The 14,504-nt window shown below is 49.2% G+C and overlaps 4 protein-coding genes across 4 annotated transcripts; 2 read left to right on the top strand and 2 right to left on the bottom strand.

Moving 5' to 3' along the window:
• Positions 1-759: 759 nt before the first annotated feature.
• DEU56DRAFT_872235 (cytochrome P450) lies at positions 760-3,793 on the top strand (the record flags this gene model as incomplete). The annotated part of the gene is made up of 8 exons (XM_041355768.1): positions 760-793; positions 1,032-1,509; positions 1,557-1,711; positions 1,762-2,133; positions 2,222-2,545; positions 2,692-2,971; positions 3,148-3,291; positions 3,718-3,793. 8 exons carry the CDS (start codon positions 760-762, stop codon positions 3,791-3,793), a joined length of 1,863 nt encoding a protein of 620 aa, XP_041206397.1.
• A 1,553-nt stretch (positions 3,794-5,346) lies between these two features.
• On the top strand, positions 5,347-7,225 carry DEU56DRAFT_814656 (uncharacterized protein). The gene is made up of 7 exons (XM_041353743.1): positions 5,347-5,465; positions 5,520-5,690; positions 5,740-5,989; positions 6,034-6,181; positions 6,228-6,287; positions 6,349-6,537; positions 6,584-7,225. The coding sequence occupies exons 1-7, from the start codon at positions 5,378-5,380 to the stop codon at positions 7,112-7,114; spliced, it is 1,437 nt and encodes a 478-aa protein (XP_041206398.1). The 5' UTR covers positions 5,347-5,377; the 3' UTR covers positions 7,115-7,225.
• A 557-nt stretch (positions 7,226-7,782) lies between these two features.
• DEU56DRAFT_689495 (uncharacterized protein) lies at positions 7,783-8,070 on the bottom strand (the record flags this gene model as incomplete). The annotated part of the gene is made up of 1 exon (XM_041347092.1): positions 7,783-8,070. A coding segment is annotated over one exon (288 nt), but the record flags the coding sequence as incomplete, so codon positions are not given.
• Positions 8,071-9,702: 1,632 nt separating this feature from the next.
• On the bottom strand, positions 9,703-11,137 carry DEU56DRAFT_954215 (glycosyl hydrolases family 31-domain-containing protein; the record flags this gene model as incomplete). Its single annotated transcript, XM_041359204.1, has 5 exons — positions 9,703-10,304; positions 10,357-10,522; positions 10,576-10,751; positions 10,799-10,907; positions 10,958-11,137. The coding sequence occupies 5 exons, from the start codon at positions 11,132-11,134 to the stop codon at positions 9,790-9,792; spliced, it is 1,143 nt and encodes a 380-aa protein (XP_041206400.1). The 3' UTR covers positions 9,703-9,789.
• Between the last annotated feature and the right edge of the window lie 3,367 nt (positions 11,138-14,504).

Below are 14,504 nucleotides of genomic sequence, written 5' to 3' on the forward strand. Positions count from 1 at the left end.
ACGACAGCGAGGTCTCATGCGAGGTCGTGGCGTCAAGACCGGAGAGTAGGCTATTGTGGTGTAAGTTCGCCAGGATAGAAGGACTGAACAACATACTCAACATTCTCCAAAGCCTCGATCTACAAGTCCACATCCAGTGCATATGATGGCAAATGTAAAGCCCCAGATAAGATTGCACCAAAACAACATGGATTCAGCGGTCCTGTATATAAAGATATGTAGAAGACAACTGACCGACAAGGTTATATTGGCGCGTCGTTCCGCGTGGTGATTGAGTAAAAATCTCTTCCAAAACGGTATGGACTTGTGTTAACGGTCTGTGGACACGAGGTAACTTGGATGAGGGTGTGGGTTGAAAGATAAGGTACGTCGATGAGGGCCGATGCGACGCGGGTTTTATATAATGAACAGCCATAAACAGAGACAAACATGAAGGAGGATCAGGTCCTAGGTGCGTTTGGCCATCCTTTCACCACGGCATAAGATAGTCGAACGTTGAGCAAACAAGGTCTCGCTTTGTCGTGTGCTGCAAAGTCGCAATTCGATAATTCCAGGATTCGAATGAACGAGTGGAGTTGAGGCTGGCGGTATCTGAGTGTGCGCGAGGCTTGAACAGATGAAAGATGGTATTTGGGAGATAGTTTATGTCAATGCGACACACATTTTCTCCAATACCACATATCATGACAGCACTAGTAGGGGTGAACCGTGCATCACGAACGCCAGACACCATGGGCTACATATCAAGAACGGAGAGCCATGCCATTTCTAAAGTTTCCGACATGGCACAGCTGTCCGGTTCTCCATCCGAGGAAGGAACAATTTTTCTGGATGGGAGTTTCGGTTTCTTGATACCGCAGGAGAAGAGCGTTCCCGCATGATGCCCTCCCCTCTGTAAGTCAACCGGACTACTAAAGCAACTCACCTCGATACCAAGTTCGAAGCCCATGCACGTGATAACCCTTGATAAAAGTCGCCGCCCATCGATCAAAGTCGGGCCATGGCGTTGACAGGTGCTCTACTCCCGCTAGCAATCGCAGCCCTCGCCATACTCGCCTATTCCCGCCGCCGCCGCCGCCATGCTCCATTCCCCCCAGGTCCAAATCCCCTTCCCATCATAGGAAACATACTTGATCTCACACCAAGAGAACTCTGGCTTACAGCATTCAAATGGGCACGCACATACGGACCCATCACACACATCCGCATATTCAACCAATCCCTCGTATTCCTCAACACCCCCAAAGCTGTTTTCGACCTTTTAGATAAGCGTGGGTCTGTCTATAGCGATAAACCCCACCTCGTTATGGCTGGTGAGCTTTGTGGCTGCGAGAATATGGCCGCGTTTACTCCGTATGGGGACCGTGCGAGGAGACAGAGGAAGCTTATGCAAAAAGCATTCGGCCCTGCCGTTATCCCAATGTATCACGGGTTAATGCAGATCGAGAGCAGACCTTTTTTGTCTAGGTTGGTCAGTAGTCCTCTCCAATTCCAAGACCATATAAGAAGGTTCGGTCTCCCACTTAGTCATCTAGTCGTCATCTCATACATACCAGATACGCAGGCGGACTCACTCTCCTCGTCGTATACGGCCACCAAGTAAAATCCAACGACGACCCCTTCCTCAACCTCGCAGAAGAATGTGTAGACATCCTTGCAAACCGAATCGCAAGCGGAGGTGGCATATGGCCAGTCGATATCTTTCCCGCCCGTCAGTCTCATATTTTCATCTATTGTCCAAACTCACCTTCTCCGTCCTAGTCAAACACCTCCCCTTGTGGTTCCCTGGCGCATCTTTCAAGCGCAACGCCGCAATCTGGAAAGCAAAAATGGAAGAATTCGTAGACCGCCCATACGAATTCGTCAAAAGCGAAATTGTATGCCCCACTCCCTCCCTTCACATCCCAAAAAATAACACCCCACAGAAAAAAGGAACCGCCCGTCCTTCCTTTGTATCCACCCTCCTCGACCCTCCCAAATCCCACTCCTCCGACGCCTCATTCGATTCCTCCTCCTCCTCCGACGCATCCTTCACCTCCTCATTCGACTCCTCCTTCTCATCCGACAACACAACAGTAGCCGAAGACACCGAGGACCACGATATCCGATGGACCGCTAATTCCATGTATTCTGGTACGTCAGTCCATTCTTTCCATCATATCACGTTGACCTTTACCTTCACATCACGCTGACTCGCACAAATAACCCACCGCTCAAAAAGCCAGCATTGACACAACCATCACAACCCTCTCCCATTTCATCCTCGCGATGGTCCAACACCCCAACGTCCTCCGATGTGCGCAAGCAGAGCTCGATGCCGTCCTGGGATCAGGATCGGGCCCAGCATCGAGATCGAGATCGGACCAAGCATCAGGCCGAGGACCGGGGGCGGGTCAACGATCGAACCTCGGAGCGAGCCAAGGACCAGGATCGAGCTCACGATCAGGAGCAAAGAGGTTACCCACATTTGAAGATCGCGCAAGGCTGCCGTATTGCGATGCGGTGTTCACGGAGACGCTGAGATGGGGGGTGCCTGTTCCGCTTAGTGAGTTGTTTTGCTTTTAGTGGTGGATTGGGGTTTGGACTGATTGTGTGTCATTCCTTCTTCCTTTTCATCGCCCATGGACGCTATCGCCCCCGCCCATCTACGCCATCGCATCGTATCTTGAACTCCTCACCCACGCACCCCAGGCCTTCCACACAGACTGACACAAACAGACACTTACGAAGGAATGCACATTCCAAAAGGAACACTCGTCTTTGGAAATATATGGGCTATCATGCGTGATCCTCGGTTGTATCGCGAGCCTGAAGTGTTCGAGCCTAGGAGGTGGTTGGTGCAAGGTGATGGTGATGTGGATGTAGACGGGGTAAGTGCTTGGAATGGTGATAGGGTAAATGAAAATGAGGGAGAAGGGGAAGAAGGGAAAGAAAGAGATCCTAGAGCGTTTGTTTTTGGATTTGGGAGGCGGTGAGTGAACTTTGATTTTGGGTGGCGTGTGCTTGGGGTTTCTCGTCATTTTGACATGTCATCTTCCCACCATCCTTTCATCCTTTCATTCATCTTGCGTTCTTACCACCTATCTTTTCGTTCAAGTCATGTCGTCCACCGCCCATCCCAAACCAACACTGACACGTACCCCATAGCCGATGCCCAGGAAACCACCTCGTCGAATCATCAGTATGGCTATTAATAACCAGTATGCTCGCAACCCTTGATATACGCAAGGCGAGGGACGAAAAGGGCGTGGAGATCGAGCCTGTTGTTAGGTTTGAGAACGCTGTTTTTAGGTGGGTGTTTCTATTGTTTTGTGTGTGGGCTTTCGTTTTGGGGCGGTCATGTTCGTTCGCGTTCATTTCTACTTTCGCACTGCTTGTTGTCAAAGTTGCATCGACCTCAACCACGTCATTGTTATCCTTTCGTTTTTTTCTTCAAGGGAAGGTGCTTGTGTTTATGATGCGGATTCGTTGAGTTTTTGGAATCTCCTGATACGGTCACGGAGTGTCCTTACATGACAGTGTCTTGCAGGGAAGGTACTTGTGTTTATGACGTGGTTTCATTGAGCTTTTGGAATCTCTTCCTTTGCATTGCGTTGCGTTGTCTCGCTTCACTTTTTCCTGCTGCTTTTGCTTGTTCGCACCCACAACCCATCACAGCACCTCCAAAATCCAAAATCCAAAATACCGAGTGCTAACACAACCCCTCCCATCCAACAGGACACCAAGCCCGTTCGTATGCGATATACGTCCTAGGAGCGAGGAAGCGCTGAGGTTGATTATGGAGGGCGAGTAGGTTGGTGTTCCCTGCACGTGCTGGTTGCAAGTGTATGATGATCATGATTGCAAGTGCGACTGTGCTGGTACCGATTGGGACTGGGGTGGACTGCGTTGCACGGACGTTGGTTCTTGCTCGGGCCTGGAGCCTCGTCGAAGCGAAGCGAAAAAAAAAGTATATATCATATCATATCATTATCATTATCAAGCTCGCACGACATCGTGTTCGTACTTGAGTCGCTGTTTTCTTTCTGTCTTTGAAGTGATCACTGTTTACCGTGCTGGGGCTTGAGTCGTTCTGTGAAAGGTTTTCAGAGCGAACCTCGGGCTTCCGAATCTTTCAAAGCCTGGCTACTGAAGTACGACTGGGTGCGCATGCACCGCTATCATACATCAACTACGCAAGTTACCACCATGCCTGAAATCTGCCCACGTAGTAGCCAAGGGAAGCGCCCAGGCTCGAAGTGCTGAATAGCAAAGGGAGAGGCAGCGTCACAAATACCTCGGCAGCCAGAGCTCAGGTGTGTGCCTTCCGTTTTTTCAGCTCCACATGCACGCACTTCTGTATTTTCACAATGACCGGAGGCGATAGGTTCTGCCTAAACTCTCATCGTGCAGACTGACCAACTAATCAAATTAGCACCAACACGCCTGAAAACCGCTCCCATGGCTAAGGCAAGCGCTCACCGAGCTAAAATCGCGAAGAGAGTGGTCTTCACACAAGCGCCTCTGACGCTTCTGTTTGTGCAGCTCCACAGGCAGCTCGACAGCTCTGCGCTTCTGTTGCTCCACAATGACCGGAGGGGACAGGTTCTGCCGAAACCCTAGATCTCATCGTGCAAACTGATCCACTAACCACATTTGCAATGAACCCGAAAACCGCTCCCATGGCTAAGGGAGGTGCTCATGCTCGAAGAACTGAATAGCACAGGGATCGATCTCCGAGGCAGCATCACACGAGCACCTCGACAGCTCCGCGGTTCTGGTGTTCCACAATGACCGCAGGGGACAGATTTCTGGCTAAACGCCTGGAACAGCGCCCATGTTTTAAGGGAAGCGCTCAAGCTCGAAGTGCTAGAGAGCAAAAAGAGAGAGGCAGAATCACATACCTCTGCAGGAGGACCCAGGTGCGCACATTTGATGTTCCAGCTCTACAATAAAAATAAATCAGTGGAGCAGGTTCAGACAAGCAGTCACTCGACTCAGCATATTACGAAATGGCGGGAGGGGATACAGTGCCTTGCATATAAAACTGCGTAGTCGCATTTCCACAAACCCTATTTGTACCTATTTGCTCGGGCCAAAACATACCGAAAATACCTTTGTTGATGTGACCAGTCACAGCCTCACTAATGTCCTTGACTTTGCAGACTCGTGCCCTCGCTAGAAGGATTTCTGGAATATCCAGTCCGCAAGCAGAATCGCTGCTCACCAAACGTCGTTAGCAGCAAGACATCATCAAGAATAGTGGCATCCGACCCTGCTCCACCACGAAGATCCGGCAGGGACTCTCTTCGGATCTTGCCACCATCTAACACTTAAAGGTGTGTGCTCATTTTGTGTCTCTCCAGCGATTTACTCGTCTCACACTCACTCGTTTACAATGGCGCAGCCTCCCTTGCCCTCGACATTCATTCAGAATAATGCTCAGCGTCCGTCCGATGGCTGGCTTCGCAACCCAGCATGGATAGGTAATATTTCTATAGTTCCTGCTACTGTCATAGACATCTAACTAGTATTCAAAGATGGTGGTGTCAATCCGCCCCGTTACTACCGCACTCATCATGAAATTGCTGAAGCGTTACAAGCTGCGGCTCCAGCGGCTCGCCAGACTCCGAATTTGGCTCCTGTGACGATGCCAGAGGCTGCTGTAATGGCAGCTCAACCGGCCGTTCAAAATGAATCACTTGTAGATGGTTAGTTTTTTTATTGTTGTATTGATTGACGTAGTACTCATTTCATCAGGTTCGACTGCACCAGCACATCACCTTGTATATGTGTGCATGATGTCTTCCGTGATCGAGAAGCCACCTGGTCGAAATGCCAAAACCTCGACAAAGAAGGACAAGACCATCAAGTCCGACTATATCAAGATCGAAGGCAGCTCTCGCGCTGACTTCATCAAGGCTTTCTTTGGGGTTCACGATCTTAGTGATCAGTTCAGTCCCGGTGTTCATTCGGGTCCGCCTTTCAAGATCTGGTGGAGCGGATCAAGGTTAGACCTGATACTTGATCCTGTGTTGTACTTATAACGAGCAGTGGTGGCCGCACCAATGCTTCGACTGTTGAGAAAGATCGTGATTTTGAAGTTTCGGTTGAGAATCTCTTGAAGAAGAAAAAGGGCTCTTGTGTTGTTCACGTCGAGTTTGATACTGACACCTTGGACGGCTATAGGATTCGTAAGAGGGTAAGGAATACATGATGTGATTGCTCTGTTGTCTTATTGTTCACAGCTATTCTCGCAAACTGAAACATCTCAAGATCAAGAAGACGAGCTTCTTTATGGAACGAGGGTAAGCTATTTTGAAGTTTTATATGATAGCATAGTAATAATTTGTTGCATTACACTGGCAGGTTCCTCATGTCGATAATTTTTCAGAAGCTGCACAGCTTCATGGTTCAATCATCGTGCAACTGAAGCAGAAGTGGACTTGTGAGAAGCACCAGGGTGAACATGGCGAGCAAGGCTATTGCTATGTGACGCCAGCTGGTGAGCACATTGGTTTGAACATGCGAAAGCTCAAGATGTGGGCAGCTGCCATTGTAAGTTAATCACTAGTTGTCTGGCACCTTTCTAATGACGTCTCAGGCTGCTGCTGATGCTACGAAACACGAGCCACCAAATACGGGAGATTTCGATGGGCTCCGTGATGGACGAGCTGACACTGGTTCCAAGCCACGCGGACGTTGTGGACCACGGGGGGCTTCAATGTCAACTGATCCAATGACAATCCTCCTCGCTTCTATGATTCCACTCATTACAAATCAGCTCTCTTCAGTTACTCGAAACATAGCAGCTACTTCAGCCTCACCCTCAGAGCCCCCTTCGACTCCAACCCGACACTCTCGTGATCCTTCTCCCCCGCTGTCACCTGCCCCCGCTGCTGGATCTGAAGTACAAGCATGCTTGCAGAACTTTTTACAGGCAAAGGGCATTGATCTTCTCGATGCAAAACAAGCCTTGACTGATTTTGAACTCACTCCGGATATCATTGCTGATATTCCTGTCTCTCGACTTTGTGAAGTTCTTGGGACAGTTGAAGGGCGAGCTCGGAAGTATCAGATTTTCGCCAAGGAGTGGAGTGAGCGTCTGGAATCGAAGAGGCGCCGTCTTCGTTAGTTGCTTGATTTTCAAGGCTGCTTACACTCGTTTAATGACTTATGGCACATAACATTCATTTATCATAGTCAATTTGCAGCAACACGCTATAATGTCAAGAGTAACCACAATTCGTGACCCAGCCCTCAGCATCCTCTGGCAACACAGACATAGCAGCCCTGTGTATAAGCCAAGGACGGACTTCAGAGTTCACAACCTCAGCTTCGTGACGACGCAGCCACGCCTTGATTGAGTGAAAGGCTTGCTCGATTGGATTGAAATCCGGTGAGTATGGTGGAAGATATATCAATTTCGCTCCTGTTCATGTACTGAGACAATCGAAGAATAGAATGAGAAATGCAGACTCACCACATTCTTCAACCACGATCTGTCGCACTTCTTCATCGTGATGAATTGAACAATTGTCGAGTACAACGACACTTCGTGGACCAGGATATGGTGTCAACTTTGCAGCCTATAAGAATTTTAGTATTTGTCAGAAGAAAAATGACTTGATCGAGACTGACGAGCTGATTTTTTATAAAGGACAAGAATGTCTCCTTCGTGACAGAACCCTCGAAAATATCCAGTGCGATGATGCCATCAACAGACAATGCAGGTAAGATTGAGTAACGCTGCCCTCGAATAAATGTGGCCCGACGAACAGATGCTCTTCCGAGAGGTGCCCAGCCATTGACTCGTTGATTTGTGCGGTCATCAACCGAAGATTCATCAATCCATACAAAATGGTCCTTCGGAATATCTCCATACTCGGCTTGCCATGTTGCACGAAGCAACTCGTCACGCTCAAATGCAGTCTTTGCAAGGCTTTTGCAAGAAAATTCAAGTCGTCTAAGTGTGCGGGACAGTGTAGCAAGTGAAACATCAATATCGCGAGATTCAAAAAGACGTTCTTGAATTTCGTCAAGGTACAGTGTTGGATTTGCATCGAGGAGAGAGGTGATATAGGAGATATCTCCTTGGTCAAGGGAACGTGGCCGGCCTCTGAGACGTGCAAATGGGTTGTTCACCTGTCCGAAGAGTCGATGGAGACGAAGAACTTCAACAACGGTTCGTTCAGAGCATCCAGCGAGTGCCGCAATCTGCGAGCCAGTCATTGCATGCTCATAGCGCCAGGTGATGATACACTCTCGAAGCTGTTGAGACAGGTGAGGAGGCATTATTTGATGTGACTGGTCACACCGACAGGTTATTTTCGGTATGTTTTGGCCCGAGCAAATAGGTACAAATAGGGTTTGTGGAAATGCGACTACGCAGTTTTATATGCAAGGCACTGTAGGTTCTGCCTAAACTCTCCTTGTTTTACGTTAGTTAAGCCAGGAGCGAGCCCTCTCCGAACCAGACTGTGTCCGAGATTGACTCTCCGGCGCCACAGGACGATGAATTCTCCAATGAAACGCAAAAAAAAAAATTGTCGTGCAGCATGGTCCGCCAGGCATATCCATTCTGCCAAACCAAATCCTGTTTACAACACTGAGAGTTAACTTTCGCGACAGTATAAAAGTAAGCCATCTTCTCACTGTCCACCCCAAGTCAAAGAGATCATTCGAGCACCTCACCAGATCATACCGCCTCACACAAACAATGCATTTCTACCGGGCCTTTCTCACAATTATTGTTGCGTTTACAGCATCTATGATGTCTGTCAGTGCGTGTGGCGACGCGGGCGCAAGTTGCAGCACAGACAGTGATTGCTGCGGTTTTGAACTGAGCTGCATTTCAACTACGGTAGGAGTTCGCTTTGCATCCAGTGTTGGCCTAATTACTCACCTTTGCGCTTTGTAATATCAGAGCGGTCACATGTGCAGATATGAACACGCCAAGAGAGCAGGCCGGTTTGTAGACACTGGTGAGTCATGTTTCCGCTTTCGCATTGGTGCTGTTGTTGATCGAATGATACGTAGCTCGCTGATGAGAGGCAATATTAACATTGAATCGGAGTAATATATTATATGTCAAGTGAATGAAGTTGCGTACTTTCTGGTGTAAACAGAGCCCCATGCGTTGGCCATAAATCAAATGTGTGTCAGTTTAAAGATAGTTGAATGAGATCAACTGTCGATTTTTCACCGTCGGTTAGTTGTTCATCTGACAAGGCAGTTCATACCGTTTTCTGTGTCAGTCTCATTGGACCGTCGTGTTGGAGCTCGACCAGACGGTCCAGACCTGTAAATGAATCAGCTTATCCGATTCGATATAGACCTTTCAAGATATGAAATCATACCAGCATGATGAGCAGCATCAACCAGTGTTGTCACTAACCCGTTAACAGAGTTATAACTTAACCCGGTTATAGCCGGTTAAGAGGTTAGTTAAATAGATCTGCGACTTTGGGCTGGGCAGGTCGAATGCCTGACTTCGAAGCTTCCTATGCAGCTTTGTGACGCGCAATAGGCACTTATGGTGGCTAGCGGAGAAAGAAGAGGCAACAGCAGGGTGACGAGATGATGTACGATTTGCAGGAGCTAGGAGTTCCGAGTGACGATCTACGTAGTGTCAGTCTGAGATTTGTTGATCCGAAGTTCTGTCCCTTGTATTATGATAGAGGTCTTCATGCTGAAGCAGCTGAAAATATGCGTATCATGCTCCAATTTTGGTGGTTCCGAAAACGACGGTAAGTATTTACAATCACGCACTGCGCGATCTATCCAATGGTCAAAAAAAATGGTAGAAAACTACCTCCACGCCAAAGTCACCTGTCCATTAAGGTCGACAGACACATTCGACACCACCAGCTCTTCAGTGGCCTCCTTAAAAATCCACCCTTCAGCCGACGATCCTTGAAACTTCACCTGGGTAGGTTTCTGCACCCCAAGCACAGTGATCGTCTCCAATTTCTGCAAAATCACATATTCACCCTTGCTCTCAATATTGAGTATGCCTTCGGCAGCCTGGAACGTGAGGCTCCGACTCGGCCCAGGAGGGAAACTGATCCCATCGTCCACATAAGCCGTGCCGAATGCTGTACCTGCTGCATCGAGGGACACAAGGAGTGAATAGGGACCCTCACGAGTCTGGTAGATGGTGTACGCGGGCTCTTGGTGCAACAATAGAGCGGAGTTGTCGCGAATATGGACGTTGATGTGACTGATGGGAGCGTCCAGCGTCGTGTTGCCTCCAGATGTTGCATTGACGACGGCGTGTGTGTACCAGTCGCGCCAAACTACGCTTCCGCGGCCGGGGAAGATACCTGTAGGTAGTACGTCAGTGGCGGTGGTTGTTGATGAGATCAATGGTATTACCCTCGACGGTCGTAGCTCCAGGAGTCAAGACTGGAGTCACGAGAATGTCGCTTCCAACGAGCCATTGCCTGTCTACGGCGAACAGTTCAGGCTCGTCAGGGAACTCGTAAAACAACGCCTTGACGGGCGGAAAACCAGCCATGGAGGCGTTGGCAAAGAGTGTATACTTTGGTGTGTCTAATGTCAATGATGTAATCACTAGAGAGCGTACACACTTACCCAGTACGGCAGTAGCGCGTATCTAACAGCGATGGCGATGCGGGATGCGTTGGCTACACTTGCCCAGCGGTAAGGCTCTTGAGAGAGAGCACCGATGGCGTTATGGTTCCTATAGAAGGGAACGAATGCCGAGAGTTGCATCCAACGATTGCACAATTCCTCGTCGGTGTTGTTGTCTACATAGATCGTTTACCAGAAACCAATGATTCTGCAGGGCACGTACAGAATCCACAGGTGTCAGCACCAACCATCGGAATTTGGTAGATCTGGAACTGTAACACGCCCTGAATGTTGAGGTGCATGTACTGCCACTTGCTGTAATTATCCCCAAGCTATTTGAAAGTCAACATCATGCTCAATTAAGCCGAGTGGATTGAAATACCCAATGACCGGTCCATTTTCCAGCAGAGGGGAAGGTTGATCTGCTGATCAGGAATGGACGCTTTCCGGGCAGGATCGATTGAATAGCAAGATTCGTTGCCTTTTCCTCCATCAACCCGAACATATTATGTACGTCAAGGTCCACATATCCGCCGGAGTGCGTCGCGTTCGTCGCCATGGAGCGTTGATTAAGAGATCCAGCCTGTGCATTCCAGGGAATCCAGTCATATCGCAATGGTCATATATACTGATTAAATCTTACCATTATGGATAGCATATGGTGGGCTGTTAAGATCAACGCCTTGCTCACTGCCTGCGCCGACACCCCGCCTGTCTATTGCCGGCATAGTGGTCGAGTTTGCTGTGCATGAATATTATCAAAGGTGACAGGACTCGGACTAGAGAAACTAAGGGCGAGGACAGAACTCAGTCTTGGTTCAAAAGACTCTTATAAATCATACCTAAGGGCGAGGACAGAACTAGTAGAGTAGTAGTTAGTAGGAGTAGAGTAGGGATGTCAATAAGATAGCTCACCTCAGTCTTGGTTCAAAAGACTGAGGGAGATCATTCGACGAGGAGAGGAATTAATACATTTGATTGGAACGGAGAACCAATAGGGAACGTGTATGACGCATGGTAGGAGGAGTGTTCGTGTATGTAAAATGAAAAGACTAAATACGTATAGCAGTCATATCTTGATACTCCCACTCGAACGCAAAACGCTAGAGACGCGGGCGTACTCATTCAGCTGGTTCTTCGTTTGACGGTGAACGAAGAGCGAGCGAGTGTCGATGGTTGCGGAAAAGTTTTCGTGGTAGGGATTTCGTGAAAATGTCGGCAATCATATTGTGTGTGGGTACATAGGGAATGATAATGGTCCCGTCGCTGACTAGATCTCGAACGAAGTGATAGCGGACGCGAATGTGCTTGGCCCGGTCGTGGAATTGAGGGTTTTTCGTAAGTGCGCGACTTCCATTATTATCACCATATAGCGTGGTGGGGGTGATCAGTGAGAGGTCAAGGCCAAAGTCACATAGCAGCTGGCTGAGATGGATCTGCTCGCGGGCCGCGTTAGAGAGTGAGATGTATTCAGCTTCAGTGGACGAGGTTGCAACGACGGACTGCTTTTGGGAACGCCAACTAATGGGGGAACCGAAAAGAAAATAGACATAGCCCCCAATTGAGCGGCTGTCGTCTTTATCAGACGCGAAGTCAGAATCCAAATAACCGATGAGTCCTTGGTTGGACAAACCAAAAGTCAAGGAGTGATGTGTGGATCCACGGAGGTAACGAAGGAGATGGTGAAGCTGGCGGTAGTGTTCAATGCCAGGGTTGCTCAAAAATTTTGACAGCGCCGATACTGCATATGCGATGTCGGGACGACTAACACGCATGGCGAAGTTGAGTTCCCCAACAACACGCGCATAAGGCATGTGCGCAAATTGCTGCACTTCGGCTTGAGTAAGGGGTGCAGATGACTTTGTCAAGGAGATCCCTGGAACCATGGGGGTGGATACTGGTCGGCAATCCGACATCCGAGTTTCACTGAGGATCTGTTCGAGGAAGGAGGATTGGTTGACGGTAAGGAGCTTCTTGGAGCGATCTCGCGTAATGTGCATTCCTAAGAAATGACGCGCTTCGCCAAGATCCTTCATTTCGAAACGTTTGCTCATCTCCAATTTGAAACCGTTGAGGAAATCCCGACAGTTCGATGCAAGCAACATGTCGTCGACGTAAACGAGGAGCCAGATGGTCTTGTCATCTTTACGTAGAACGTACAGACTATAGTCTGCTTCACTGCGAACAAAGTTAAAACCCTCTTTTCGTAAGAAATCATCAAGGGTCTTGTTCCACTGACGACCGGCTTGCTTGAGTCCATAGATGGCCTTGAGGAGTTTCCAGACCCAGTCTGGATGCTCAGCGTCTTCGAAGCCTGGAGGTTGACGCATGTAGATCTCTTCGTCAAGCTCGCCGTTGAGAAAGGCGGTCTTTACGTCCATTTGATCGAGTTCAAGATCAAACTTTGCGACCATGGAGAGTAGCGCACGTACGGTGTCGTATTTCACAACAGGAGCAAAGGTGTCCGTATAATCTAGTCCTTCGATCTGCGTGAAGCCTTGCGCAACAAGGCGGGCCTTGTGACGGGCAATCTGGCCATTTTCATCATACTTGTGTGAGTATACCCACCGTGAGCCGACTGCTTTTCTCCCTGATGGGAGTGGTGTTAGGACACCCACTCCTTTTTCTCCCAATGAGGCTAACTCTTCATTCATCGCACTTTCCCAATGACCCGAATCCATTGACGAGCGAGCGGCAGCTATCGTTTTTGGGGGAACCTTCCGTCCATCAATCTTGCTGCTGTCCGCCAAGGATACGTGCTTGGCGGAGTGCTCGATGGTAACGTCGGGGGTAGCACTAATAATGAGGTTTTCTTCTTCATCATCCTCCTCCTCAACAGTGACCGGTACGTAGGTCCAGCGTCGCTGTACTGGGACGTGTTTAGTCGGGATGGCAACAGTTTTCGGAACTGCCGGTCTCGCATCAATGCGCTGACGTGTTGAACGTCGTGGCTCAGGAGATGGTACCGTATCTACCAGGACTTCAGCGGGAATGTGAGGGGCGTTGTCGTTCGACTGCGGGAATGGTTGTGGAGGTTCAGGGATGAGAGGAGCAGAGGCCGGAAGTGCTCCCACTGAAACGGTACTGGGTCCTGGTAGTGCGATTTCGGAACCATCTTCTCCAGGTCGTGTGATTTTGAAGCCGCCTTCTGATATCGGCAAATCATGTGGCAATGCGGGAGTGGGCTGCTGCGTTAATATGCGCTGGTTGTACAATTCAACGAGGGGCGAAAGAACCGAGTTGGGGGTGCCGTAGAAAATCTTTTCATCAAAAAGGACATTTCGAGAGCGCACCGTCTGTCGTGTCGCCGGGTCCCATAGAAGATATCCTGCGTCCTTTATGTGCCCCAATAAGAAGCACCGTCTCGAAACAAACTCATACTTGTGGCGATTGTCGTCTGGGATGTGAGCATACGCGAGGCAGCCAAATGGGCGTAAGTGCGAGACATTTGGTAGTTCACCATAGAAGAGTTCAAACGGCGTTCTGTTGTCAGTGGCCGAAGACGGGAGGAAGTTCTTGATGTATACTGAGTTGAGGATAGCGTGACCCCAGAACGAACGGGGAAAACCACTCTGGTGGTGGGCACTTAATGCTCGGGTGGCAATAGTTTGGTGTCCACGTTCTGCAACCCCGTTCTGTTCGGCTGTATAAGGCATCGTAAGTTCGTGCTCAATTCCTTTACTACGCAGGAATTCAGTGGTAGCATGAGAGACGTATTCGCCGCCGTTATCACTGTGGAGGCGTTTGACCCGTTGTCCTGACTGGTTTTCGATCCAGGCGATATATCGCAGAAGATGTGAGTGTACCTCACTCTTGTGCTTAATGAGGTAGATGGTCGAAAAACGTGAGAAATCATCTGTGAAGGCAACGAAGTACGTTTCGCCGGATGGGGTCGCAGTGTCGACGGGTCCCCAGACATCAGTATGAAC

Source organism: Suillus clintonianus (genome assembly GCF_016758775.1).
Source record: "Suillus clintonianus strain FC179 chromosome Unknown DEU56scaffold_57, whole genome shotgun sequence".
Taxonomy (NCBI): Eukaryota; Fungi; Basidiomycota; class Agaricomycetes; order Boletales; family Suillaceae; genus Suillus; species Suillus clintonianus.

Coding starts and splice junctions, on each gene's coding strand:
- DEU56DRAFT_814656 (XM_041353743.1), top strand. CDS start 5,378: ATGGCGCAGCCTCCCTTGCCCTCGACATTCATTCAGAATAATGCTCAG. Junction 5,990..6,033: donor ATCTGGTGGAGCGGATCAAG/GTTAGACCTGAT, acceptor TATAACGAGCAG/TGGTGGCCGCACCAATGCTT. Junction 6,538..6,583: donor AGATGTGGGCAGCTGCCATT/GTAAGTTAATCA, acceptor ATGACGTCTCAG/GCTGCTGCTGATGCTACGAA.